General features: G+C 49.0%; 1 protein-coding gene across 1 annotated transcript in view; it reads left to right on the top strand.

The window, feature by feature from the left end:
* The first annotated feature begins 1,908 nt into the window (after nucleotides 1-1,908).
* The window catches only part of LOC139054217 (twisted gastrulation protein homolog 1-A-like), a 50,588-nt gene continuing 26,038 nt past the window's right edge, over nucleotides 1,909-26,458 (top strand). Inside the window, exon 1 of the mRNA XM_070530898.1 lies at nucleotides 1,909-2,265. Within this exon, the coding sequence (XP_070386999.1) occupies nucleotides 1,924-2,265 (342 nt within the window). The 5' untranslated portion in view covers nucleotides 1,909-1,923. The remainder of the gene's footprint in view (nucleotides 2,266-26,458) is intronic.

The following is a 26,458-nucleotide window of genomic DNA, read 5'->3' as shown; positions in this document are numbered from 1 at the left end:
TGAAACAGGATTTGTTTTGCGGGCCTCTATGCCAAAAGTGATTGCGAGACCGTTAGTGCATGGTGGTCACCTGGGGTGACCACCTCACTCTGTCTGACTGAAACGTTAAAAAAAAATCTTTGTAAGAACAGCATTTTGCTATACCAGATGTCTACCACTTTTAGAATAAAATTCAGTTTTACTCGCAAAATAAACTTCTGCGCATGAAAGTGTTGACGGCAACTGCTTGTTCGAACTTTCTCGTCGCGCTCTTCGCCCTGGCACCCGCAGCAGATTACGTCACCTCCAACACACGGATCGAAGGCCGCGTGTGCGCTCGGCCACACATGCGCAGTCGCGCCCAGGACAGCACGGCGGCGCGAATGCGCCTCGAGTGTACGTATTATTGTAGTCGCAATAAAATCATGCAGATCCAATGCACAGCAGGAATAGGTGTAAGCAAAGCTTTCGCGTTCACTCTGCCGCCTTGGCAGACCGAGCACCGGTGCATCATGCCGACCCAGGACCGCGAGCTGTATCCACACCGCCGCCGCGGTGTGGTGACGTCATCGCTTGCGCCAACCAGTCGACGCATGTTACTACCTCTTCACCCGCATTTATCCTCCTGGCTAACGGGCGAAAACCAGGGACAAAGAACACCCAGTACACGGGGCGCTTCACTCATCCCCTTGGCGCCGCACTTTTCCTCCCGCTCCCCACGGCTCGCAGCCTTTTTTCCACATTCCGACCACCGCCAACGAACACAGTACCTAAACCCGTCGGACCCCACAGAGAAACTCAAAACTAACACACCTAGCTGAACTGAAACGTGATGCAACGTAGTGGAGACTCCAAGTAGGTGAACAGAGGGGTGTAGGACCACAGGTTTGAGAGCTAATATCGAAAGCAACGTCGCAATCGGCGTCTCTTGAGAAAGTCTGAAACATTAGGCTGCTCGGGCATTTCCCGTTGCCCAGTCTTCCGTAGTAGAGGAGGCGCATCTCTAATCCATTAGTCACACGCGTGCGGACACACACACCACCGCCACCACCACACCATCACCACACCAACACAGGCCTGTGTTGTAACTGTTGTGTATGAATTCAAGCAGTGATTTGCGGTATCTGTTGTCATATGCCCAGCGATAATAGCTGGTCGTGGCAAAGTAGAGAAGGCCAGCTTGCATTATGAGATATATAGACGCAAATTTCCGTACGGAGCAAGAATCGAAGATGCACCAGGTGAAGGACGTAAAACTACTTACAAAACAGAATCTAGCAAAAGTGGTTTGGTGCTTGACTTATATAAAGGAAGTAACTAACTGCTTTATCAATATTTGGTCTTGGTAGGAGACTAAGCTTTTGCCGTATAGTACGTGTGAACCAACGTTTATGGATACTTTGGTGTGAACGTTGCGTAGTTGGGAAATCTATGCAGTGTAGCTATTTAAAGAAGCGTCCTTTGTAGGCTAGTATAATTTATCTTCATGAATTTGAAGTTTATAAAGGCACACTAGCTTTGGTTTGAGAATGCAGTGCTTGCAAAGAAGGAACTAGTACGCGAATCTCTTTTCTCTCCCATCATTTTTTTCTGCTCGCTCCCACATCCCACCTTTCTTGTCCTACGTCCCAGGAGTTCCACTGACCCTGTGGTCGCTGCTGGTGGCTCAGATAGGGATCTCATGAACAGGACTGAGGACCACAGTCAAGCCACACTGCGAAGACTCGGACTAAGTGCTGTGTAAAAAATATTTATCCTTTGTGCTGCAAAAATATTCAATTCGATTATACAGGACGAAGTAAAAATTGTGAGAAATCTTCGTAATTCGTTAACGAATGCAAAGATCCCCACACGCTGTCAGCTCTCAGACACGAGAAGCCCGTAGCGCGCATTGACAGGAGTCGTAAGGCAGGAGTCGTAAGGCGCGCGGTGGCGTCTCGCAAGATGCTTGGTCTTCGGACGAGCGACGCAGGTGCGCCAAGAGCAGCGGCACGGGGCGAGTGGCCCCGGCCCCACGCCCGGGGCGCTGCGGCGGCGGCAGCAGCGGCGCGCCAACAGGCCCCGCCCGCAGGCGGCCGTGCGGGCAGCCCCCGGGGCGCCGCCAATGGAAGCGGCGGCCGGACGGAAAGGGAGCGCCGGACCCTTCCGAGAACGAGCCTGACGGGAAGAGGCCCGGCGACCGACGCGCCAGTCGCTCGCGAAGCTGCGGCGGCAGTGTGCCATTGTCTCCCGGAGGGCTGCTGCTGCCATGAGGGCCGCCAGCCTGCGCTGCACCAGCACCGCCAGGTGAGTCGGTAGGCCCTCGCACGACGACGCAGACATGCCCCTGGCTGCTGGCCAGCTCGTGCTGTAGCCAGGCATGTCAGCGCGCGCCCATGTGTTGCGCTCCCTCTGTGTGATGAGTGGGCTACCAGCGTGTTTTTGCGTGTTCGCCGGCAGAGTGTGCGCAGCGGGGCTGTTGTTTAGGCTGGTGTGTGCACGGATACAATGTGTGTGGCCCACTCTTACGTTTACCTGGTGCTCGCTCCTTATATTACTGAGTTTTCAATTGTGCTCGACGTATGATGCACGTCCGCGACATTCGCACGCGCAACGGTGATCCGGGCAGCGAAGCAGGGATTCAGTGTTCGCTTCCTGTTCTGAGCTCGCAGATCTCGAACGTTCCCTTATGGTTTGTTTTTCATTTCCATCGTCCACATCAAATGACACAAACGAGGTGTTGACGCCTACAAAGCAGCGTTCGCAGACAAGAAATTCAGCGGCGTGGAACTTTACTGTGCATATTTGAATTCGAAACTTGCGCGCAATGACATTCGCTACGTAGTGCACATTCTGTGCGGCGAGGCAAAGCCATCGCAACGACACTTGCTGCCGCGCAGTGCGTATTCCACAGTTGGTGCTTGCACATCCTAAGCGCGTGCCGTGCGCCCCTCTCCTCTTGCCTCCGTGGCCTCGGCTTCCCCCCGCCACACCGGACGCGTGCCACCGCTCTCTCGTTGGCGGGTGCCGTTCAGCGGCTCTGTCATCGCCTTGTTCCTAGCAGCGTCGTGGAAATATAGCAATTAAATTTACCCTTTCCTTGGGCGCTGCCGCTGGGCGGTCGCTTCGCAAACATTAATTATAGTGATTACGGGAATCACACATTAATTGCGGTCTTCCGGACGCCCCTGAGTAGCGGGAAAAGTGTTTAAGCGACTCTCGCTTATCCGCCCGCAATTAGGCTCGCCTCGCTCTTGTGACCTGCTCGCCCGGTGTCTTGTGCGAGGCACCCCCCTCCCTAACACGCACACACACGCACACACTTCGGGCCAGTCTGGGGCCACCGGGGTCGCCGAGCGCGCCCAAAATAGCCACCACGTTTTCTTCGCTCTTACCTGGTCTCTTCCGAAGGTTGCTTTCTCGAGCCATAACGACGTCGCACGAACTCGTCACGTCCTGTGGGGGCCCCATCGAATAGCCGCTGCCTGAGCGGGCGATGACGTTTCGGCTATCCGGAAAGGACGGGTCGGGAGATTGCGGCTTCGAAGAGGAGCTGCGGGGAGCTTAGAAAGTCAGTTTGACGTGCGCGCCGGGTTGCAGCTGCTGGGTGAAAACACCTCGTGTTCAATAAGGGCTGCAGTGCCTTTTCCCGTTGGCGTAGCCGAAACTTGTAAATTCAACGTTTTTGTTGTTGACCGGACAGACGACGTCTTGAATTCGCCGTGTTCTGGTGGAAGCTATTAGCAGAATCTCAGTCTCATTTTTGTTCTTTATTTTGTTGTTATCAATTTTAACGCTGTCACAGCCACTAGCTCGGGGAAAGCAGTTGTACATCCCCCTCCGTTTTTCGCTTCGGCTCGTTAGCAAGAAAAGAAAATTGACACCCAGGTAAACATACGCAAACATTCGAATTCACCCTTGTCTTTAAATTGTCTGCTTTCTCAAGTGAGGATCCGAGCAAGGGAAGTTATTATTATTGTTTTTTTCTCGTTTTACTCGAATTAAAACAACACGTTGAGCGAAACAGAGTCCCACGATTTACGACGTGCGTCTTCAAAGAACGCCATTATGTAAATTTAAGCCACCAGCGCTACCTTTTAGTTGTTGTGTTTGCTTTGCCAGTTTTAGCAACGTCGTCGTTGAGTGCCACTGTCTTGTTACATGAATCGAAACAGCTGTTGGACACATTGTTACCGTTCTGAAGTGTGGATCGTTGGCGTCGTCTGACTATTCATTGTCTTCCCGTCGTACTGTCACTTGTTTCATCTACACTCAAAACAATGTAGGTGAAGATATTAGCCTTGGCGTGCCACCTTTGTGCATGCTTTGATCCGAACAGGCTGGTGGTTATCTTGCGTTTACGACCTCGCGCGTTTGGCGTGCGCATTTCGTGGCACGCTGAAAGGTGTCACAAAATTTTTGTTGCTGCTCCGCAGCGCCTGAATCTTATTCGTAAAGGTAAGCGTACTAGCTGCCATTATCAAACGGTACGTAAATTATTCGGCAGATGCAAACAAATCACGTCCTACAGCGAAAAATGAGCAAACAAAGCAAACATACGAGCTAAGCCGCATAGAATGTCTCTTGCTATTCGCGTGCGCCTATGCGTGTACTTGAATAAGGTTGCACATCCCGTTCAACCGCTACATTCCTCACCCAAGTTTCCTCGCGAGTTCCGCGCTTTCCAAAATCGGCGGTCGGGTGTACAGTGCTCACGGAATGAAATGGGACATGAAGTTAGTAGAAACCTACATATGTGCGAAGTACGCGGGAGCACCATGTCATGTCGCTAATAATTTGGTCACCAAAGGTGACGAGGACCCCGATGTAAGTGTACGCGCCAGAATTACGTCGATGTGACATGAACTTGAAACGAAAGTATGCGCATTACTTAGCCCTAAATTGACGCGTTTCATTGCGTGAGCACTGTACATATGTGTATGCATATCGTGTGTTTTTGGTTGAAACTCGACTATGGGCTTAATCGCTTCACACATATATATAGTGCGTGAAAACCACGTGCTCAGTCGGTGGGGCGCTCGGTGCTCTAATTCTTCCGCCGGAGGGTCGCTCGCATTCTTCATACGTTGCTGCCTCGATCTTGCAACACACGCGCAAGTGCGCGCACACTCAAATTTTGTGGCAATAAATGCAGCGGCACGTCAACGTTGTGACTTTGACAGTGGTTTGTTTGCCCAGTCTCTTTGGGCACTGTGTCTGTAGCTGTGTACGCCAGAATCGCAAGTATCTATATTAAGATGCTTCTGATACTTAAGACCTGATTTTAAAGATCGAATATTATGCACGAAGTTCGTTAGACAAGAAGCGCAGGAAGATAGGCTTACGTCTGAGTGGTCGCTGGCGACGTAGCGTGTTCTCTTCTTTCGTTGTTTTTTTAACAGCAATAATTTACGTAAGGAAAACTTCCGAAATGGCTTGGAGTATTGTAGGTAGCATACTGCACATAAAGCTGTCGACTGTATTCCCGTACCTGGAATAGCTTTACAGTCTGCGTTTGCGAACACGACGAAACCCACTGAACAATTCCAACTTATCAATCTGTTGTGCTGCTCGTTTTTAACGACGATGGAGATGCAAGAAATGTGATGAGGCATAATTGTTAGCCTATGTAGTTAATTTGTGTTTGAGAGATTACTACTTGCGTCGCCATGTTCGCACATTTTCTTTTTTCTCCTAAAGCTGGAGTATATTACTTAAATTCGGCTTCTCCCTTTCACGAACCAGTGTGCACTTGCAAGATATGTGTGCACCGCCCCGCCTATGCATAATCGTGGTTTCCACAACGTGTCATGCGCGTGCGTGGGTTTTGTTTTCGCGGCGTCGCGAGCACAGACGCTCGCCGGAAGCCACGCGTGAGTGAAACGGCAGCGGCGGTGACAGATGATGATGCACAACGCATGACGGAGGTTACGCGCCGCTTCGAACGAGTGACGCACCTTGTAACACGCGGCGCTTCAAACACGTGACCGCCTTTCGCCGAGCAGCGATCTAGGCGAGTTTTTTTTTTTTTCCTCAACATTACTAGCACACGTTTTTTTTTTTTTAATTGCTCTGGAGAAAAAGACGCTGTTGACCATCGTGTTTACACGGGTCGGAGAATCGGACAGCAACTGTTCGTGTGTCTCTCCCTGTCACGCACACACACACACACAGATATGTATATAATGGGGAAAGGTGCGCATGCTTGCGTATGGAGTAGAGCGTCAATAGTTTATTGCGTTGCACGGTTTTATCTTACCACTTCTTGCTCATCAGAAGCTGGTTGAGGTTCGGCATATTGAGTTACGCCACGTGCGCGTCTAACCAACGCTCGACAGAACGGAGATGGGAGAGCAGGGCGGGGAGAGAGGTACGGCAGGGTCAGCACCACGTCGAGCCCCAGATGTGTCGCACCGCCAAGAAGCGCGTCGTGGTGGGCACCGCAAAACGGAGCCGTGGTCGCTCCCGAAGCCCGTGCGCGGCGCGCCAATTAGCGGCGGCATGGCGTTGTGCGCAAGACGCGCCATGGCAGGCATCTGCGGCGTCTTCGCGCAGACTCGTGCGCAATTACCAAGTTCCTCTTTAGCTGCCCCCGACGACTCTTGTTGCGAAACCAAGTGTCTGAAACGAGCGCTTGCGAAACACCGCCGCTCGTCTGCGGCAGGCGGAGACAGACAACAAACCGAGAGCGCCGCACGCGCCTTTCAATTGTGCACCCCTTCTCCTCCCGCGACGCCCGTGTTTCGTGTCTCCACGTGTGTCGCCTCCCTTGGAAGTGTATCACGCCCAGCGGAAAGGAATACACAAATAAGACTATGGTGGAAGAAAGAGTAACGAAATATTAAGACGAAGGGGGAAGGGGAAGGGGAAGGCCAAGTGTTGAAACGGGAAGATTTTGTTCGCCGGCTATCTCGGAGAGATTTAACTCTAGCGTAGCAGCCAGACTTCCCGGGGCCTTTCTCCTGTTTCGTAGGCGTTTCCGCGCCGCATTTTCCTCGGTGCTACGCCTTGCTTACCCGGAGTGGATTAGTCATTGCGGATGACTGGCGTGACCTTAGCTCGAGAAGCCAGCTTCCCTCGAAATGTTAAAATCCGCTACCTTATGGGGTTATACGTGCCATACCCACTATCTGATTATGAGGCACGCTGTAGTGGGGTGCTCCGGAGTAATTTTGGAGTATGGAGTAAACCATAGAAATGCGGCCACCGCCGGGTGCGAACCAGCGACCTGGTGTTCAGCAGTACAACGCAATGGCCACTGAGATATACCGCCGGCGAGTCCTCGAAAGGTCACGGAAGTCCGGAGACACGTATTCTCTTGGCGTTATTGCGCACACGCGCCGGCAACAAACATTTTCGAAACGTGGTAGCAGGAGTTGTCGATGGGCTCGTTTACAAAGTGAGTGGCCGTTTGTGCGCACTGCAGTACTAGCCGGTAACAGTTACTCATTGTCGAGCTGCCACAGTGGATCAGAGACTATAACTTCCTGCTACTTAGCACGATGTCGCGGGTGCGATTCCAGTCTGCGGCCGCCGCATTCCGATGGGAGAGGAATGCAAAAATGGCTCTGCATTTGGTGCACCTTAAAGAACCCCAAGCTGTCAAGATTAATCCGGAGTCCTCCACTACGGTACGCCTCATAATCAGATAGTGGTTTTGACATTAAAACCCCAGAATTTAATTTTAAAGGTCTGTGCGTTAAACACGATAACGGACCCCCCCCCCTTTTTTTTTTGTGGTGTTTACACCTTCTTTCTTTTTGTGTATCTGAGTGCAGTCATGTCTACACACTCACGGTGAAGTTATCTGTACCCTGCTAGTCTTTACAGCCGCATTGAAGCTACTGTGGTGTTGACAGAGCTTTTGGCGACCTGTGGCTTAACATTTCAGAAGGGAAATATCTGCAGACACGTGTCCTTTCTTTGATAAACGTCAGAAGATTGGAGTGGGTCAAGACGGAGTTCCTTGGCATTTGTGAACCTCTGCACAACCAGGATACAAAGAAAAAAAATGCATTTCACTCAGCAGCCGTCACACTTGTCGCGAACGGTCATCCCTGTTACTTCAGTGACGTCATTCCCAGCTGCATGTCAGCCGCTGTCGTGATAAGATACATTTCCTTTCCCTCTGCTACTCGGTATCTGCCGTGTGTATAATGAGCTTCTGTTTTATTCCCTACCATCATAACGGTGTGAAGAGTAAAAAATTCGTTTTTTTTTTCTTTGGTGGGGCGGGGGGGAGGGGGCGGGTTGATTGTGCAACAGGCTCTCCGTGTCAACACTTATTGACAGGTCGGAGTGGTGTACGTGTACGTTCACTCACCCTCACATCACACAGCAAGAAGAAGAAGCATTTATTCATTCACTCATGGATACATAGCAAGAAAATATACAGGAAGAAGTCCCAAAGCTCTGGGCTGTAGGGAACCTCCTGTCATGTCATATCATGTCCCGTCATGTCCAGCGGTTGTTGCCGAATCATGCCTGCTATTGTTACAATACCACGATGTAAACCTGAAGTCCCGTTTGACTTTTCGCGTCACTGCTGAGATATGCTGCGATACGAATCTAGGGCAACGTTTTGTAACGATTTTTTACTTCAATATTCCTTCTTTATTGTCTGTTGTGCGCTGAGTGGACGATCCCATTGTTAACAGCGGCGTTTGAGCCAATGACGAAGGGCAAAGGTAATCAATCTGTAAAATAATCTATTAATTTTTTTTTAATCTGTCCTTTTAAAGCGCAACAAGAGGAGCGCTCACTCGATACTGAAGAATTTCTTTACTGAAGAAGCTTCCCATACACATATAAGCTTTTGAGCTGCCCCATGATAAGCAGTTACAGTTTCTCGATCTAAGATTGGTCTTCTATAACCGCATTACCTCTGGGCTGCGATTTTGTCGCGATACCTTCGGCTCGAATCATTGCCACTCTTATCATCCAGCGTTCACGACAGGCTGATCCTACTGATAATGTGGGCGAAGCGTCGCTCTGACCATTGACGAAGTGCGAAAAGGAATATTATCGGAAAAGGCATCGCCACAATATCGCGGCGCTAATCTGTTAAGCCTATCCTTGATTGCGCTGCAGGTCAGGACACTATATATAAGCTGGTAAATAGAGGAATCGTAAAAGCCAGCTTGGGCTGCGAGTTTAAAAGATAGTGCGAACGTCTAATGATTTAAAGTTTCCAATGTCAAGTCGTACAGGCTGTCATTACGTGAGTTCATAACTATACTAAATAATCGAAAGGCGTCTAGCGAAAGGCGCGCTGTCTTAGAGGTGATCATAAGAACAAGTGTAGAGTTATTCTGTGCCCACATTGTGGCAGCTTATCGGTTGAAGCACGTCGGTGCCAGATATACTGGGTGATCATATTAAAGTTTTACCGAATTTCAAGAAATTGCCTGTGGCAGGTAGTATAATTCGTCTTTGAGATAGATCATTCTAAAAAGCGCCTTTGGAGCTGATTAAGCTATATCCAAGCAGCGTATACGCGTAGTACACGCCGATGGACGCGCCACTGGTGGAGGCCTTGCAAAGTGCACTCGGGAAAGGCGACAGCCAAGCGCTGTATAGTTTTCTGCCGTCGTTGGTCGTACTTCTCTGTCTGATTCACGCTTTCAGAGAAAAATAAGCAACACCCTTCGCATGTGTGTGGTGGCCAAAGACTCAAGGCATGTCGAAGAATTGTTGCAAGTTGGGGTGCTCTAATACCGGCAAAGACGTGCCGGCGATACGGATCTAATCATTCCCCGCAAAGCCTCATCAGCGGGAGCAACGGTAGCACTGGAAACCGCCGCTCGGCGGGAAATTTCTTGTTCTGATGCTTTCTTTTGTCGTGTCGGTGTTTTTTGCACTCGATCATGTTTACACGCGTTAGTGATGAAGTTGATCACGGCCTGCCCGTGTTTTGTACGGTTCGTCCGCAGTACAGCATGCGCTTAAAGGCACTTTGCTAAAGTTCTGAATGCCGCTTGCCGCTTCTTTAGTGTGTTGCGCTAGCTAGGCGTAGCACGAGTGCATCGTGTTGTGTGTTAAAGCTACTGAAGCTTGCAAACTTTCAAGAACCGAAATTGTTGGTTTTGTGCGGCCCGGTAAATCGATCCTTGCACCAGCTGTCGCGCACATCATCTTTTCGCATCTATTTTATGCGTAGCTTCACGCATGTCTTATCTGTTGCTAGTTGCTTCATGCAGAACTGATTTTTTTTTTTAAGTGCGAGGTTTTCACCCTGCTTCGTTTGTAAAGGCCTATATCACGCTGTGTCTTATCGGAATAACAACAGGCAAGCGCTTCTTTAACACAGCTTTATTCTTCTCGCCCAAGGACATTTTAGACATTGTGTTTTCTTGGGAACTATGTTCAGAGAATAGGTAGTTCAGGGTGAGAATTGCTAATGGTTGCTGCACGTGGTATTTCTGTTCCACTTTCACTGAAAAGTTTGCATCACATTTGTGAAGTTTTTACACCTCGATGCTGTCTGAGGAGACTTACCGCGTCGAGTGATTTATTTGTTTCACGACGTTGTGCCTTTATGTATGTGCATTTTGCACTCAACTGAATTCTTAATATGCTTAGGCCGCAGAGGACTAACCTCGGCCTTAACTGCCGCCAGCGCCCATCTACTTTGGTTGGCGCTGCTTTGCCTTGAAGTATGTCATGTGGCACCTCCCTTCCGTAACATTCGAGAAAAAAAAAAAAACTTATGAAAAGTTGGTCAGACTTTAGCTCTGTACGTTTTCAAGCAGGTCTCTAAGGGAATTTCAAATTGCGAAAACTGCAGCGGGAACGGCAGTTCGTCGGCGTATGCAGCAGAATTGCATCGGCGGTACAGCGCTAACTCGCGCTCTTATTAAACCGTGCGTTTGGTGACTTCGTTGACTAGTACGTGTACGCATTTCCAACAATAAATTCGCAATTACTCTTGATGAGGCGACTTTGACGGCACTTATTTGGCGATGTCACATGCATGCATCGCCAGAAAAATCACTGCTAGGTGTGCAGACATCGCATGTGCACCGTGCGGTCTTGTTTCAGATATAAGTCTGCACTAACGACGTGTACCTATTATTAATGTACAGAAGCAGTATTACGGCAAGCGTACAGTTAAAAAAAATAACGATCGAGACATCACATTATTCAACAACACTTCGTGTAACTGTGGTTCATTGCGCTTGTCTGCGGGACGCACCTGGCACGTATGTGGACCGGGTTGCCCCAAACACCGGTAACATCGTGTTCATGTCCGCTTCCATAGAGGCCAGCGTCTTTCCTGCAGCTGTCACCGCAGAAGAAGCAGTCTGGCACCCGAACAAAGGAAAAATCGCAGCCGCGAACTTTAGCCATCCTTGCTGCAAGGGTTTGTCATCTTCTGCTGCTCCCGAGCGTACTTTTGGAACCGCCCGCTAGGTGGCTATCAGTGGCGCCTCTCTAGGCGGTGCACTGCGCCTATATCGTGCGTGTTCTAAAAGCGGGGCCAAATATTTATTCTAAACTATCCAAACTTTCCGCTCATGAATTGAATCATGATTAGTGCGTTTTGCTCTTTGTTCGTTATTTGGCAAATATTTTGAAGCAACGGCATGTCAAATTTCTGACTTCCTTGGTGCGGTCACTATGTGATTATTTTCTGCCTAATCGCTTGCGGGTGTGCTCACTTCCGATAGGTTTGTTCTTGCTGCGCGCAAGGCTTGAAACGTAGCTATTTTGTACCTTGTAATACCTTGTAGCAAAGATGTATTATCGCTAGTAACTCGCTTACCCTTGTGGACCGTCACGAAGCATTCAGCTTCGACGGTTCGTGCGCTATCGGTGTAGTCCGTCATTTATTGTGCGTATATGGTGCGCATATATTCAAGTGTGCGCCCATTCCCTCATTGGCGAGTTGGCGATAAAGTAGGCGTAAGTTTCCGTGCCAGTTAGTGTAGATGTGTGTAGATACTGTGGGCGAAATTTACTACGACAGGAAGCGGCACTACTCCCTTTGTCATTGTTTAACGAGCGGTACTCTTGCCGACGTTCCGGGGCTGGGGCACTTTCTTTGAAGGTTAGCGATACAGCGCGGGCGGATGAGCAAATTTCTGTATCTTCGAAGAAAGCCGTACACCTCGAAGTGCCGGTAACACGTAACGGACAGTTGCAGCAGCGCTCCGCGAACTTGGCCACACGGATTCATTACATTACTTTATATGCCAGTCACTGTTTTTGCAGCCAGCTACTGCACACGTCTTCAATCCAGCATGACTGGAGCACAGTGCGTTAGCGAAAACTCAGTTGCACTTCTGACAGCGGATCGCCCAGAAGCGGTAGTGGTTTCGTATTAGTGGGCTTTCGCTGAGGCTATACTTGCGGCGTGCCGCCGAAAACGCCATTTCGTTTCTCTAGAACAAACCGCTCCGCGAAAAGAGTCAATACATGGACGTTTCAGTTACGTTTGTGCTTCACTGTATAAAAGAGCGTTTTGTCTAAAGAGTAAGTGGAACAACGCTGGATTTTTACAGTGAGTTTGATGGTACATATCTCCAAACTAATGTCATCCTGGAAATTCATCCCAAGCAGAAACGTGTTGCAAACCCACCGGCCACAATTCGTAAATAGCAATATGTACTGTAAAGTAATTCATTACGAAGTTAATTATTGGCCTTTTGTTAACTGGTTAAATATGTAGCTTGATTTCTATTACAAGTAATGTCCGCCTCTCTGAATGCTCAAGGTATAGAATTATGTTGTCTGAAACAGGCAATTTTTAAAATTCCGTAAAACTTAGAAATGATCACCTCGTATAGTTTACGTTCTGTGTTGAGCTAAAAATAAGCTTGCACGTACTTGCTCTCGTGTTAAAGTCCTCTGAATGTAACATTAAACATAGCAGGTAGTTTGCAGAATGTATTTCAGGCGTTGTATATCTGAACCCGTTCATCTGTGGCAAGGCTTATGTGGGCCAGTCTGGCCGTTGTATCGAAGTCTGTCTAAAATACAGCATCAGGCATCACTAAAATAATCAGGGCCGTCGTATCTGGATGCCCGTCGTGGAGGACGTGGGCGCTATCCCGTTTTTAATGAAACAGATCGTTTTCAAAAGCACTAACCAGCCAGCTCACGCACGAGGTTTATCAGAGGCCTTCCATATTAGAAGTGGAGATGCTTGCGTCAGGCACCCTTCTGTCATGCTACATGATAAGAAATTTGCATTTGTCGATTGTTGTCACTCGTGCATGTTTGGCTGCAAGTTTCGTACGATCTAGTATCGGTATATCGTTTTTATTTTTATCCCTGCTGCATGTGTGCGTGTGTGTCTTGTCCTGTCGTTCCTTCCTCTGTTTTCACTCTTTTTGTTGTGCTTTAAAAAGTTCTCTACATGAATGTCAACCAACAGGCACGCTTACCGGAATTTATCAGGCCACGCAAATCCTTGAAGCCGAGTTCCGCGGCCTGTGGCCGACGCTGCATGCCTCTGTCAACGACAGTGACACCTGAGATCAACAAGTCACGGCCACTATATCTATTGTTAAACTTCTTTCGAAATATTTGGGCAAGATCGATGGTCTTACCAGGGCGACAAGAATTGCATTCCTACTCCCTCGTGGTCAAAGCGACGTTTCACCCGCGGCATTGGCTCTGCTGCAAGGCACAAGGCCGCGGAACAGAAAAGAAAAAGCGATCTTGCGTTTAACTCATGATTGGGTGCTAGTTCAGACTTAATCCCGAGCCTTCCGCTACGGCGTCTCTGATATCTCCTGTGTTAAATCAGTCAGCATTGTTTTAGCCCCTCATCTGAGAAAGCATGATAGTTCCAAGTGGCGGTGTGCGCGGAGCATATATCGATCGGCCGACATAGGCCTTCTCCGGCTCACGGGTTCACATGCCTCGCTATTCGCTTAGCGTATCGCATGCGTGCGCATTAGGTCACTGCTACGGCCTGGACAAGACGTTTTACGGGAGTTCATTAACTCGCACACTACTTCAACAAAGCGCCTACGTTCTGGAGGAGGCTAGAACGACGGGCGTTTATTTGGAGAATCGTCCGAGGACGGGCGTGCTGCCGTCGTGCACGAGCGTCGGCGCCGGGCATTGTGCATCTGCGCACTTCCGGTATTTGTTCGGAGGCCGGTCCTTGTTTATTTCTTCGTGGCCGGCAAAGGGCGCGCGCGATTGCTGCCCTAGTAATCCTATATTGCGCGGCGGCGATGCTGCCTGCTCGGAGCACGCGCGGCGAAGGGAGCCTCAAGTACGCCGACTTCGAGGGACGGCTTTCGCAGATTGGTTTCATTTTCCAACGTCTGCCCCGTTCGCGCAATCGGAGCCCGTCTGGGCTAAAGGCGAAGGCCGGCGCTTCTCGCCAAAAAGAAGAAAGAGAGAACCGCGAGGCGGAGTGCGTGCAGTCCCGGCGAGGGAGACCTTCGCCTCTAATTTAAGCACGGCTGCATGCCCCGTGGCCGCTGGAGCTCGGGGCGCTCAAAGAGCGGCGGCCGTGCCTGAATGCGCGTCGAGGAAGCACGTGCCGGCAGCACGAGAGTCCCGCTGCGACCACCTCGGGTGATGACGTGGAACTTGTGCGCACACATCGCCACTTCTGCTGGCGGGGCGCGAAGAATGAGTGCGCGCGCGCTCTCGGGCTGCCATCGCACGGGCAGAGACGTCGGGTAGAGCCGGATCCTTCTTGACGGTCCTACGGCGCACGTGGCACAATTTTCAACTGGGCCCATTATTCCGAGAGCACATTTCAAAGCGACCACTCGACAATAAAAGCACCGGAAGGATGGCTGAAAAAACTTGCAATATTGCAGAGTATATATATAAGCTCTGCAATATTCCACTTTTTTTTTACAAGTTTGCATCCGCGCATGCAATGTGGGCATCGCTGAAGCGAAGCTTTCTGTAAGCTGGAAGACAAATCGGCTCATCACGATGAATGCGGAGGGACTTTCAGCAACGAGTGAGTCCCGTAGTGGTCCCAAGCCATAAACGGCAGCAGAGCAAGGGAAAGCTTTATTTGGCATTATAACGTGTAATACAGGACGTGCTGGAGAAACGAACCACAGCTACACCACTGAACAGTATACGTACACCGTCGGACGCCCCCGGTTTTGTCGACTTATCACAGGGACAATGTCGAATATGTCACGGGTAATGTCAACGTTGCATAAGGCACGTTACTGAAGTACAATAGCGCCAAACAGACGACGCAAGAAGAGACACGGACAAGCGCTCGTCCGTGTCTCTTCTTGTGTCGTCTGTTTGGCGCCATAGTACTTCAGTAACATGCACCAACTAGCCCAGCAAAAAGTTCTGCTGCATAAGGCACAATTAATGCTGACTCCATTTACTGCTTTAATCTTGCCACGTGTGGCTGTCATGGTGCGCTCAATAAGCCGCTATAGTCGCCAGTTTGTGCAAGTTATCCTGCGCGAATTTCCCTCGATACAGCGAATTGCCCCGATAATGAACTATTTCCGGAAGGTGCGACCGTTAGGCGTTTTGTTTGATACTCTGAGGTTATATGAAATTATAGTCTGTGCACGTGTTATGAAAGAATCAACAAATTAATCAGTTTTAGCTCGGTCATTAACGAGCCGCTGACGTACGGAACCACGCGCGCGAATTGGGCACTGCACTGCGGTGCCCGCGTAATGAACGATCATTTCTCGAATCACGTGCCGTTTAACGGTGACGTTTCGCGTGTTCCACGGCAAACAGCCGGGCGCCACAAACGCGCGCTGCTGTTCCCTCCGCGCGGCCTTCGCTATCGTGGACCCGACCGAGCAGTGCGAGCGCTCGCTGGTGTACCGTTGGCAAGGTCGGTGCTGCGTCCCAGCGGGCAGCGTCATTTCCAGTGCAGTGAGAGCGGGCCGGCCGGAAATGCGGGCTGAAATCGACCGACTTTTGCCTTCCACTCCCGGTCGAAGGTATGTGTCCACCACCGGCAAGTAGGAAAAAGTAAAAAAAAAAAAGACAAACAGGAGCGCAACGCCGGCATGCATGTCGAGATGGCGAAACCACCGCAGCCGCGTGGCATGTTTGCTTTCCCAAGTGCGTGCCTGCCGGCACGCTCTCTGCAGGCACTAGTTCGGCATAAACTTGCGCGGGGCGTCTGGCATGCCGACAGCGAGCGCGTCTGTTCTCTCTCGACAAACCCTTGCGACTGCGCGGCGACGTCTCTGGGCAAGGGTGCAGCGAAAGGAACAGCGTCCGTCGAAGCGGATGATGCTGTGGCAGGCGACTTGGAATAAGTTGCGCCACGTTCTGCGAGCGCTGCGCGACCTTAACCGCTACATTGAGAAGCGCTTTGAAATGTTTTAAAAAGTCACACATTAACCCAGGGTTCAGTCCCGGGTCCGCGACACGTGAGCCGTCGTTGTCGTTCTTGTCGCCGGCCAGCCATCGCTGTTCTGAAGAAATAAAGGACATGCATGCTTCCCCCCCCCCTTTTTTTTTGCTTGCTAAGTTAAGTAGTCGGCTAGGTCAACATGTTTTGCTGGTAAACAACTAATTAATGAAAAGATTAATTCGTACGGGTCAGGATATATACCGCTGCTACTGGCCCTTCCGAAATGTTACGATTTGATTACGGTTTCTGTAGCCGACTGCGGCCTCCATCACAGACGGTCGAGCAGACAAACAGTAGATACACGTCGTCCTTGAGACGTCGCGCTCTTCACGTGGACACGAGCAGAGCAGCGGAAAGCTTGCAAGTCCCCCGTCGACTCTGCGATAAACATCTTGTGTCATGCGGGAAGCATTGTTTTCGCCAAGTTGTAGAACTTCTGCCCGCTTTCGTGCCTCGCTAACCTGTAGGTTCCCGTCGTTCGGCTCAGTGAAACTGCGTCACGCAGTGCGCGGGACGTCTCGGCGGCTTGCGCGGCTCCATAGTTCGGTGCAGCAGACCGCGGGCGTTTACGTAATGGCTCAGTCCACGTGTGCGCGCGTTTCCGCCGATCCGCGGTCGGTACCAGACAGGTGGGGCTTCGAGAGCCGCGGCGGCGCTGACGCGAGACAAGCCGTCCGTCATGGACTCGGTCGGCGAACACGGCTGCTGCTCGCTGGAGCGTTTGACGGGCGCCCGGCCTTCGTCCAAGTTCTCTCTCCCTTGTCGCATTGGCAGCGCCGCGTGAGGAAGGCATGCGAGGCAGTTCGCGCGAGCATGAACTCGGTCCGGATTCTCTGGCGCGCTATACTGCGCGGATACGCTGGGCGAAAAATACGGTCTATATGGCTTTTCGAAACTGGCACCGAGCGTCATCTTGTTCGCTCGTATATCCTCGACTAGTTTTCTTCGTGCGCCGAGCTTCATTTAGTAGAGGCTGAACGCGAACAACCAAGGGCCGTTTACCAGGCCCCGGGTTTCACATCTTGTCTTAGTACAAATCAAGCAGTCAGCTGGCGGCGTAGTTTACGCACCTCCCAGTGCACAAGTGGTTTGTCGGAAATCTAAATGAAGCGGACCAGTAGAGCAGCGACGGATAAGTTGGCGACCTCGGCTGAGCTTCTGCACTTTGCAGCAAGCCACTTACGGCGCGCGCAGATCATACCCTGACGTCTTGGGTGCGTTGCTTGACTTATCATTTGCGAGCAGAGTGCCTCAGGGAGAAAGAGAAACTCGTACAGCAGGGCAATGCACGCATCTCGTGCTGCAATGTCGTTGACTCCTACATGTTTGCACATCGTATAGAGTGCGAGTACACGAGGTGTCTGGCTAAAACTGCACTCGACTAGAAAGATATGCAGCGTGCCAGCGGATCACAATCTATGTGCTCGCCATCTAATACGTGTCTCTTTAGCAGTAAAAAAATTATATTACAATTCAGTGGTGCATGCTGATTATGTGCGTGCGTAATTAGGCTGTCTGGTGAACTGTACATTTTTGTACACATTGCAACATGAGCCCTAACGCTTCCGCCATATTTTTCATCGATTCAATGACGTTGACGCTAAAGTGTGCGTTATTTTTTTTTTTTTTTACTGTTTCTTCGTGCCACTTCTCTCTCTTTATATGACAATCAGATATTGTGGAAAATGAAAGTTGCCTACACTTACAGTACCATGAGCCAACCTGTGCGAAAATAAAGGTTTCTACTTGCAAGCCAACCACTTGTAGTAGACTCCGTGGGGCCCCACGCAGGATTCATGAGCCCACTCGCTGCAGCTGGTGCACTGAATCCACAGGGAGCATGGTAATGTCTTGCTCCATAACTTCTTGCTCGCCAGTTCCCTTTGGCGCGAGCACTTCGTGCCTGGTGGTATATGTTTTTTTTTTTTTTCACGGGCTTAGGCACTGAGTGTACGCTTTCTCATTCGCTTTCTTGACCCTGAAACTTGGCGTGTCAACAACCGCGTCGTAACACACATCCTTGCAAGCGGAGGAAACATTCTTCAGTAGCACGTGCAGTCGATTTCGCGTCTGCAAATTCACCGCTCATCTTTTGAGACACATGCGTCCAGCTTCTGACCTGACTGGCCACCTGCGTGCTAGAACGTGGGTGCGCATGCGCTCCCCGTAACGCGCATGTCCACGGCCAGATTGTGGACAAAACGCATCGGGCGAAAGGAAACGTTGATAACGTTCAAAAATGTGCTTTTTCGCGGCCTCCCTGCCGGACGGCGTCAGCATATTTCGCTTGCACAGTCAAATTACCGTATCGTCTCCTGGTCATGCTGGTTACCCATACAGCCCTGTACAGGCCATCGCATTCGCGACCGTAAAGACAACGGTTTTCGTCATTTACCAAGGTGTTCAAAAAGAGCTACGCTGAACTTCGGACAAGAACGTTGCTCTATGTATGCGATACAGGGGGGACTTTGTAGAGAGCTTGTAAATCGCCCGCTAGCTGCATCAAGACCTTCGATTAATTAAATTAATGTCGTTTTAGGTAGTGTTCGTTACGCTTGAGCTCACAAGAGGTGCTATCGCAAGTCTTTCTCAAAGTTTTCCAGTACGTGACCCCTTTTATCATTACCAAACCCATCGTGACTCCCCCCCTCCCCCGTACCTTTATAAGCCTTCTGATAATTTACTTTTTTTAATGACGCGTATACATTTGCATTTTAATTTATTTAGAAGACATTAACGACAGCAGAGAGAGCTACCAAAAGTGTTTGTTAATGGGTTTTTTAACAAGGATTGCTTTAATCGTATATTTTAATGAGAAAGATGTTTAGGCCAGACTTTAAATGCGAGAGCACTTCTTTGTCTACCACCCTTGCAAAATTTCGTCGTTTCGCACCGATAAAAGGAGTGCGAAGAAGGTAGTGGATAGTTTAAAGTTTGACGTCGTTGGTGATGGTTGGGCCCGCCATGACCCCCGGAAAAAAAAAAAAAGGCTCATGACCCATTTGGCGATCATGACCCGCAGTCTGAGAAACGCTGTGCTATAGCAAAGCTAAGAGCCGAAGCGATCGTTGGCAACCAAGACGCGCCCCAGACAGAGATTACTTTCTGTACCTCCACTTTTGCACGCGTCAGTTCAGCAGTCCTCGCCGGGAAAAACCTTTTGAAGCACTCCGTAATGCGATGCCTTCTTCCTCGACTTTCAACGGCAGCTCGCGATGGCAGAACTGTTGCGGTGCGCAGACGGCGCCTGACATCGAATGTCCACAGAAGGTCGCTGTTTCTCGGGCCTCGTTAAATACACGCCTTCACTGCGGAAATAAAGCGTGACCGTATTGAGAATATTGATCAGCTGTAATCGCGTGCCGCGTCATCCTCCCTTACCTCCTTCATTCAACGAAAACAAAGATAAAAACGTGCGGGCTGGTGGCATAGCCCACACGCGCTGCGATAACGAGCGCGCCCTTCGCAACGTCGGCAAGTATAGCCGTTAATAAGCGCGCAGTTTCTAAGCAATCACAACGCTCGTTCGAACGGGTAAGTGAGGGGCAAAGTAAACAAAAGGAATAGCAATTAAGTGCTGGAGCCTACCGGCTGTCGACGCTGCTTCCGTGCGCTAAGAATGCGCTCCGTTCCGCAGTATCATGTCTGTTCGTATAACAAGACATCTGACAGCATTGCATCTTCGCAAATATGTGGCGGCATCGCGTTACGCTTGTTCTCAGGTTTACCTTCTTCCGTGCGGCATGCGACGGTTGCTGAAGAGGGAAAGGCCGCGCGGGAGCTCATTTTTTATTCTTCTTCTAAGGAATAACAGTCGCGTGATCAGAGTCCGAGGAAGGAAGAATGGCATTCATTTCGCAGCATTTCCCCAGAGTTGAAAGTCGTGCTTCTAGAGGAATGCCTGCATCCGCACGTCTTTCTGCGCAGCCCTTCTCCGAAGGGAACCGCGTATGGTAGGCAGCTGCACGTTTTTCCAGTTGCGTGGGCGGTGGCGTTGTGTGACATTTCGAAGAGAGCATGGAGTCGTATAGACGACGTGGCCACGTGCGCTGTGTGTAGTCAGTCCAACCCAATGAGGTCTAAAACAAAACTGCCGGAGTGGCAGCCTCCACAGTTTCTTACCAGCAGAGGTGAAGCCAGAGCTATGCCTTGACCTCTGAAACAGAGTCGTGACAACTGAAGTCTGCTCACAGCTCAATTGCTTTGTCAGTTATTGTAAATGCTAGGTCAATCGAAAAAATAACAGGTCGTGTTTGTGTGGCTAAAACTTTTTTTGGCTGCGTAACTGATGCCACAATGTGCCAGAAAAATCAGACAAAATGTCTAGGCTTCCTTCTCAAACCAGTGACGGGAAGAAAGACGTCGAGTAATATCTGTGCGGCACATTTAACCACCCTAAACCTGAACGGAGTGTAAAGAAAGCGCTTCGTACATTCTCCCCTATTCGCTAACGTTCTTTCGTGTCTATGGTAAAATGGCGGTGGTCCGGCTTCACTTTTGGCATCTCCACTCCAGCAGTTTTGTTTTAACCTCCTTGGTCTAACCCAGCGCCCTTCGCGCTAGCGATGGTACCGAGCGGCGACGGCTTCTTTCTTCTGCTTCCCTTTCTTCTTTTTTTTTTTTTCGCAAAACGCAAGCTGACACTAAAACCTTCAAAAGGTAACCTTCAAAGCGTGCGCTTCTTCCGTGTCTTTCTCGAGCTTAAGGCGTTACTCAATAATGCGCTTCAGGCGGCGATAATATTGCGAAGCAAGAGCACGACGTGATACATTCTGAAGAGCAAGAATAGAGAGCGATGGGTTTAGTAATAGGCTGGAGAGGCCGGTTTTGCAGACAGCATGGCTCGGTTCTCGATGAGCATGGAATAAAAATAAGGATGACCTCAAGATAACGATGTGAGGAACTGCAAGAAGGAAATGCATATATATAAACGCTGAGGGGCACCTTCCCCCCCGAGTATTGGATTCGTTACTGAAACAAGGAATGTAACGAGACACGTAGTCTGCTACGTCATCAGAAATCTAACACGTCGCACTGCTGGTTAAAGCGAAGACGTTCACACGCACTGCTTGCAGAAGCAATGTACCATATGGTCGAGTTGCAGTCAGATATTGCAAGGCGAGTTAGAAATGCCGTACCTTCATCCCGTACCTTCGCTGCTTACGTCCCAAACCAGTATTTTATATGTTGCTTTTTATTTTATCAACCAACGAAACTACACTTTGGTATTAAGACTGTGAAGGATGCACTTACAATATTAAAGATCTAGAAATCGCCATTGTAGTTACGTAAGAAAAATAGTAAAACAGTGTCAAATAGGTTGCTAAGTTTCAGTACATATTGCAAGTATTAGTAATTTCTTAAAAATAAACATTGTTGAGAGCCAGCGCTATATGTGTCTATTCCTGTCAGCCCTGTACATAATTCGCGCTGTACCTACAGTCATGAATAACGTCCAAGTAACATTTTCTAAATATAGGCTGGTGAGGTAATTAAAAGCGAGTTTTAAAAAAATGCAGCAGGAAACATCGGCAGACTTCAGCGATTACTCCGCGGTTATGGACTCATTTTGCTGCGACATCAGCAGGCTTTTGCAGCAGACACCACCGCCTTCCCAACTTGTTTTTTGCGATGCACTTAGTAAACGCCACTATACTGATAAGTACAGATTTGAATAATTGTCACATATTTTAGAGGTCAGTGCTTCGACGGTAAAAACCGGCAACATCCGTGACAAGCTTGTTCCCTCTCCGTTCACTTTATATTTTAGCAGGTGCCACGATTTTCCGTTCTATTATTTTTGATGCAATGTAGAGCGCTTTTGGGACAGTGTTTTGAACTGATGAGCTTCGCCGCTATATCGTGACTCTATACTTTGGCTAACATGCAAAGTGTACGGGAGTAGATCAGAAGTGTGTGTGTGTGTGTGTGTGTGTGTGTGTGTGTGTGTGTGTGTGTGTGTGTGTGTGTGTGTGTGTGTGTGTGTGTGTGTGTGTGTGTGTGTGTGTGCGTGCGTGCGTGCGTGCGTGCGTGCGTGCGTGCGTGCTGCATACACTTAAACTCACAACCAATTCTGACGTTATGGCTTTTATAGACGAAGTATATGATGATATGTCGTACGTGGTTAAACTCTATCCGGTTGTGACAGTTACTTTTATTCGTATAGCACCAGGTACAGTAAAGACAACCCTTTGCAGTTCGTTTTTGATTGATGCCACAGCGATGCTTTGGAACACAGCGCCTTATGGCCTTCCCAATTGAAAACAAACCTGTACACTCCCATATTCCCTGTACTCATAATAAGCCCATATGATTATAAAGGATCTTGTATAACGATCTGCATGTTCCCATATAAACCCATATGATCATTATTATGGTTGTGGTAGAGGGCTTATATGGGTCTTTTCTAATGGAAATTGAACACTTCATTGGAAAAATAAAAACTAGCAGGGTCGCGTGCGTTTTTGCGCCTTCGTCTCTGAGTTCGAAGTAAAGGGCAATCGGTAATGCGCATGACGAAAGTATGGTACTTCATGGCCAAAAAGAAACGTTGCGCGTTACTGCGCACCGTCGACACGCCTGGCGGAGTGCTTCACCGGCATCACCCTGGGAATGGGCGAGAGGCCGCTACTGTAGTGCATGGCAAGCAGCCCGCGAGCGCAACTTAAGGTCACTTTTCTTTTCCTTTTTTAGCCGCACGCCGCAGTGGTCGCGGAAAGAAGTCGCGGCTACTGCCCACTTGTCCATTTCAAGTGGCATGTTCGAGAGAGTAATTGAACACCATCGTAAATATACGCGATAAGAACCGGGGCGTTGCGAATGGACAAAAGGCAAACGCCTCGTGTACGTGACCGGCCACCGACGGCCCGGCCGGCATGCAGATGAGGAGACCGAGCCGGCCTGCGGACACACACCTTGACCGAAGGCCGGCGAAGCACGGCGGCAATGCTTGCCAGCGCTGGTCGGAGCCCACGTCGAATGCGCCGAGCTGCAAAACGTTCGTTCAAAGCGAGGAACACTAACGACGACAGAAATCGGCTTTGGGTCGCGTGCGCCGTTGCGATCGCACCCGTAAATACGACGCGTTGCTCACGTGATCGAAGCGTGCGCTGTGTGAACAGCCGTCGTCATACGAACGAGCGCCTTTTTTTTTTTTTCTTCCTTTCCTTCTTTCTGTTTTGCAGGTCGATGCAACGCTTTCCGGTAACTCTGCAGACCGCGTGCTAGCTTTATTACGCCCTAGCTCGACCATTCTGCCAAAATCGCCATGTTTTATTGTGACAGTTTTAGTTAGGCACGATCGCGACTGTACCCGAAGTCTCACCCGCGCCGCTGGTTGTCTTTGCGGTTGCGTTAGGGACGCCCGCGATTGTGCAGAACTTGACCGTTTGCGAGTTTACGTGGCTGTGCAGGCTGTACACACACTGCTCGCGAACCGCACTTACCAACGATGCGGACAATGACGTTGCGTGGTATAACATGACACGTATCGAGTGACAGGCAGGCGATTAGAGGTTAGTTGCATCGCGCTTGCATGCGGCGTCTCGCGGTGCCTGCTCAAGCCGTGGAGATGAGAAACGATCTTGGGGAACGCCATCTTCCAAATTATAAACATGCGGTGGAAAAATGTGCTTCTCGTGAGAGCTAACTTTTTTTTTTTCATACATGCTTGAGCATTCCAGCCTTCATTTTACGAATTCGCGAAGTTCAGTGGCATTTTTGCAGTTCGAAAAAAAAAAGCCTGTGTAAAATTAACCCTTTTTTTTATAATGAAATCAGTGACGTTGAAAAGCCATGAACTTTCTGTACATTTGCTTTCGATGCGAACATTGTCGGTGGCTTTCTAAAGAATGCAAAGTGCACTTATCAAACCGGCGTTTACTTCGCAGACCGGGAAACAGAAAGCGCGAACTGCGCTAATCCTAGCCTAACCACTGGCTGGAGGATCTTGCAGTGCCAATAAAAATGTTAAATTAGAAACTAGAAACTGCTGACCAAAATTCATATCGCTTGCTACTCTGGCACAAAAAGGATGAGAAAATGATGGTGCTAAGTGTGGCTTCTATCAATTCGCTTCTAGAACAACCGATGACTCGGACGAGGAGTCGTCGAAAAAGTTTTTCTTTTTTTAATATCTCTCTCTTCTATTGAACACGACTCTTAGTATGAACGAGATATGCAGGCACACTGCTTATTTCAGATGCGCAGGTTGTCGTAGTGGAGAACGGGATGCTCTCGTTCATATATACGGTTGTCTATTTATCGTTGTACATACGGCTGTCTGTTTTAATCACTTATGGCATGCACCACAATTTAACTTGTTGAGCTGGATTACTCTAAGAGGCGGACATTATTTGCACGATAAATGGAAATGAATAATCGACCAATTAATAAACGTTCGCTAATTAACTTCTAAAGTAATTACCTTGCAGTACATATTGCAATTTACGGATTGTAGCTGGTGACTACACAAGGCTTATGCACTTGGAACAAATTATGAGAATGGCACCACTTTCAAGATATGCGTTCCCAATGTTCCATTTACTATTCTGCTTCAGTGCATAAAAAGTAGAGGTGAGCGAATATCACTTTTTTTTTTTCGAGTACGAATAATAAGTTTCTGGTATCAAATCGAATAGTTAAATGTAGACGCATATATTTACAGCAGGAATATTTATTTCGGTCAATTAGGGAAGACGCCTGTACTGACTGGTGCAAAAGAGACAGGTAACTATCGGGGAGACAGAATCAGTTTTAAACACAAGATGACAAATTGTCAAAAACTGCACGAATAGCCTATGAACAACCGTAGGGCCCATTTACAAACAAGCTTTTCACGAAAGAATGACTGCTGTATGACTAGCTTTCTCTAAACGCTAACGGTTGCCGAAAAAAAGAGAAGAAATTCTGAGGGAAAATGAGAGAGAGAGAGAGAGAGAGAGAGAGAGATGCTGAAAGACCTCTATGCCACATGTAAAAGGGCCCGTTGCAAGCAAAACATCACAGGTTGTAGTGCAAAACGTAAACCTGCCGCATGACTACACTGCCCAAAAGACTAAATGACAGATTACAAATTCTGTTAATGTTTTAAAAAATGACACTCTGTATACATGCAACAGAGTGGGCGCACCTTGAAAATAAGTTCACCACTGCATTGTTCCAAGCATATAGCGAATACCTAGACATTGTACATTTTCTGTGGAAAAAAGAAACACACAGGAAGGATATCCAAGATTTAGTGACAATTTTCTGTTTGACTGGCTCGTTGAGCAGCTGCACTCCTTTCAGAAAATAGGATTAATTGGCTCGCGCATATGAGGTATGTCTGCCTGTTCGCAGTGTTCGTAATTTTCATTACTGCACGCACCTGTCGATAGACGCCCCGAGCCCAAAGGTCAGTAGGCTAAGTATCACTATGTGATTCCGCCCTTCAGGCAGTAATAATGAAAATATAATTTAACAAGATCATAAATGAACGACATATGCTCATTCTCCGTAAATAAAGTAAGTGCTGACTGAATATTTACTTAAACTAACTTTAAAGGAAAGATCAGTGGCGATCTAGCGGTAAATGCGATCGAGAGAAATGCGTTCGCATTACGTTGCGCCTCTTCGAGATCCCGTCCCGCAACAGACCGCCGTGATCAGTTGCATGAGAAGAAAGGGGCCCGATTTTTATTAATCATAAGAAGCCAACCACCAAGGACAAGATAGGGAAATTACTTGTATTTACTTACTGAATTAAATAAATGATAAACTGATGGAAACAAAAGTGGACGGAAAAGAAATCGGCCGCATGTTGGATACGAACCCTCGTCTTCGCATTACGCGTGCGATGCTCTTACCAATTGAGCTACCGCGGCGCCGCTTTTGCATCCACCTTCTGGGGTATTTATGTTTTGCTACTAGAACTAACCGTGGGATAACACTAGCCAGCGCCACCCCTCGCAAACCTTCGCGGTGGATGTGGAACATCCTTTCTGCCGCAGGCGTCACGAGTACGTGATCTATTTGGGTGGCGGCAACTGGTCAATAAACCCACACATGCTACCAGAAGACACCAGTGTTACCGGATTCGAGACCCTCGTAATGGGATGAACGAGAAGGAAGGGAACCGAGTGACCCGGCTTTTATTAATCATATCATGAGAAGCCAACAAAGACAACAAGG

This window comes from Dermacentor albipictus, chromosome 1 (assembly GCF_038994185.2).
Source record: "Dermacentor albipictus isolate Rhodes 1998 colony chromosome 1, USDA_Dalb.pri_finalv2, whole genome shotgun sequence".
In the NCBI taxonomy this organism is placed as follows: Eukaryota; Metazoa; Arthropoda; class Arachnida; order Ixodida; family Ixodidae; genus Dermacentor; species Dermacentor albipictus.
Note: the sequence above shows the minus strand (reverse complement) of the source record. Positions and strands in the feature narration are given on the sequence as shown.